The sequence below is a fragment of the Limulus polyphemus genome, unplaced genomic scaffold (genome assembly GCF_000517525.1).
Source record: "Limulus polyphemus unplaced genomic scaffold, Limulus_polyphemus-2.1.2 Scaffold1106, whole genome shotgun sequence".
Classification (NCBI taxonomy): Eukaryota; Metazoa; Arthropoda; class Merostomata; order Xiphosura; family Limulidae; genus Limulus; species Limulus polyphemus.
This window is the reverse complement of record NW_013666716.1, coordinates 8,383-10,351: the sequence shown is the minus strand read 5'-3', so window position 1 is coordinate 10,351 and position 1,969 is coordinate 8,383. Positions and strand designations below refer to the sequence as shown.

Sequence of the window (1,969 nt, the reverse complement as noted above, 5' to 3'; positions counted from 1 at the left end):
CTTCATTACCCATTCAAGCCGTCTCCAGCCATTAATAGCATACTTTGTTCTGTTAGTAAATGAAAACAACGTGCTTTCCAAAATATTTCATTACGTGGTCACTGGGATGATGACAATGTTCTGTTTCCACATGATACTGTTATTAATGCTGTTACGTCAGCGGAAGTCACGTGACGCTAGTAACACGTCATGATATTCTCGAAGGTTCGTGAATGCTCGAGTGTTTACTGGATGTGCGGTATTCTTGTATATAAGACCGCCAAGAAATGACGGCAACAATGGAATTGAATTGCAGACAGAGATAGAGGTGGACAATTGAGTCAAGAGCGTGAATCGTTCGTTGTGAATTATAGCGTTTGTTTAAGTTAACTGACTGTGGGAATTAAGTGTATTGCAAAGTTGTATTGAAAAAGAATAAACTAGTTTTATTTAAGGAAGGACTTGTATTGCTGAAGTTTTTCAGAAAGAATTTCTACGGAAAATTAAAAAACGACCAGAGGCGTAACAATTATATGAAAATATAACTTTAGACCTCTATTAAAGATAACACTTTTATCTAAGATCTTATTTTCACTCAGATGCAGCAACCAGAGAAAGCATATTTTTTCTTGAGCTATATCTTACCAACAGTTTCGTCTGCTTACATTTAACACTATTATAGCGAGGGGAGCTTGGCACAGATTAACGTCAACAACGTATATACAGAACCAGTTTTTAGAATAACATCTAATGTCATTTTATCAGAATATATAACAAGCAGACTATCTCTCAAATCTATTTTTCATTGTGAAGATTTTGCTAAACTGCAAATGCTGGAAAGATTGGAAAATGTGTGTATATATATATAAGAACGAAAAAACAGTCCAGCGAGATTGCCAAATGAAGCTGTCAAAAACTCTAAGTATGCAAATTAATTGGAAATACATTCCAGACTGTAACATGAAAAGTAGAAACAGAATTCCAGAATGGCCACAGAACTCCACAGTGGCTGCACTCCAAAGTTTCAAGAACATTTGTTAGACAAACTCTTTGTAAGTAATTATTTCTATATCTATCTAGTCTAACAACATATTTAACAAATGATGTATCAGATCTGAAGAAATAATGGTAATAAGAATTAACTCTGTTGAGGATTTAACTACATTAATAAAGATGTAATAGAGATATTAAGAAATGGATTGGAAGAGTTATTGATGGAATTATATAAGCATAATTATGTCTAAAGGAACATCTTGGATTACTTGTTTGATAATTTGTTTACCATAGTTTCGATGTTAATAAATCTTGTAGAAGTCTAATTAGTGAGTATATTGCCATTAGAATGACGAGTTTAATTATTTTGATCTAGTATTGTTTCAAGATAGCTTCAGAAGCTTTGATGTAGACGAGAATCTAAATTTATTCTATTAAACGTGTCTTGAGATTGCTTTAGTCAGTCTGTGTGTGAATTCTTTATTCTGAACATAAATTTCTCGATTTGATGGCTTGTGTGTTTAACCCATGACTCATAACCTGGTAACAAATATATGTACTTTAAATTTGTACAAAGTCGATCTAGATGACTATGCCATGCCAAATGGCCACATGTTACAATTTGTGGCAGTGCACCAGGATTAATTTTGGATTACCAGCAACAGGTTGTGAGGAATAAAGAAACGAGTCAGTGTTAGTCTAAGTAATATAAGTAAAAATAAGTAAGTAGATATGGTTGCTGCTGCTGAAGATATTAAAATGGAAGAAGGTGCATCACCCAGAATTGATGAAAAAGCCAGTGCAGGTTTTGAGACTGTGGGAGGCCAACCTGTGCCAGTAGAACAGCACGATACTACACATTTAATGAGCATTATACCACTTTTTCAGGGTAGATTTGATGATGAAACGGGGGTATCATTGATGTAGTTAACGAAGCTGCTAGAATATAATTGTGTACAGACATCCAGAAAAACTGATATACATAGATTAAGAATGT

General features: G+C 34.0%; 1 protein-coding gene across 1 annotated transcript in view; it reads right to left on the bottom strand.

Annotated features, from left to right (window-relative positions):
* LOC106462156 (N-acylglucosamine 2-epimerase-like) overlaps positions 1 to 1,502 on the bottom strand; it is a 9,139-nt gene extending 7,637 nt beyond the window's left edge. Inside the window, exon 1 of the mRNA XM_013922054.2 lies at positions 1,499 to 1,502. Coding sequence (XP_013777508.1) covers positions 1,499 to 1,502 — 4 coding nt within the window. The remainder of the gene's footprint in view (positions 1 to 1,498) is intronic.
* Between the last annotated feature and the right edge of the window lie 467 nt (positions 1,503 to 1,969).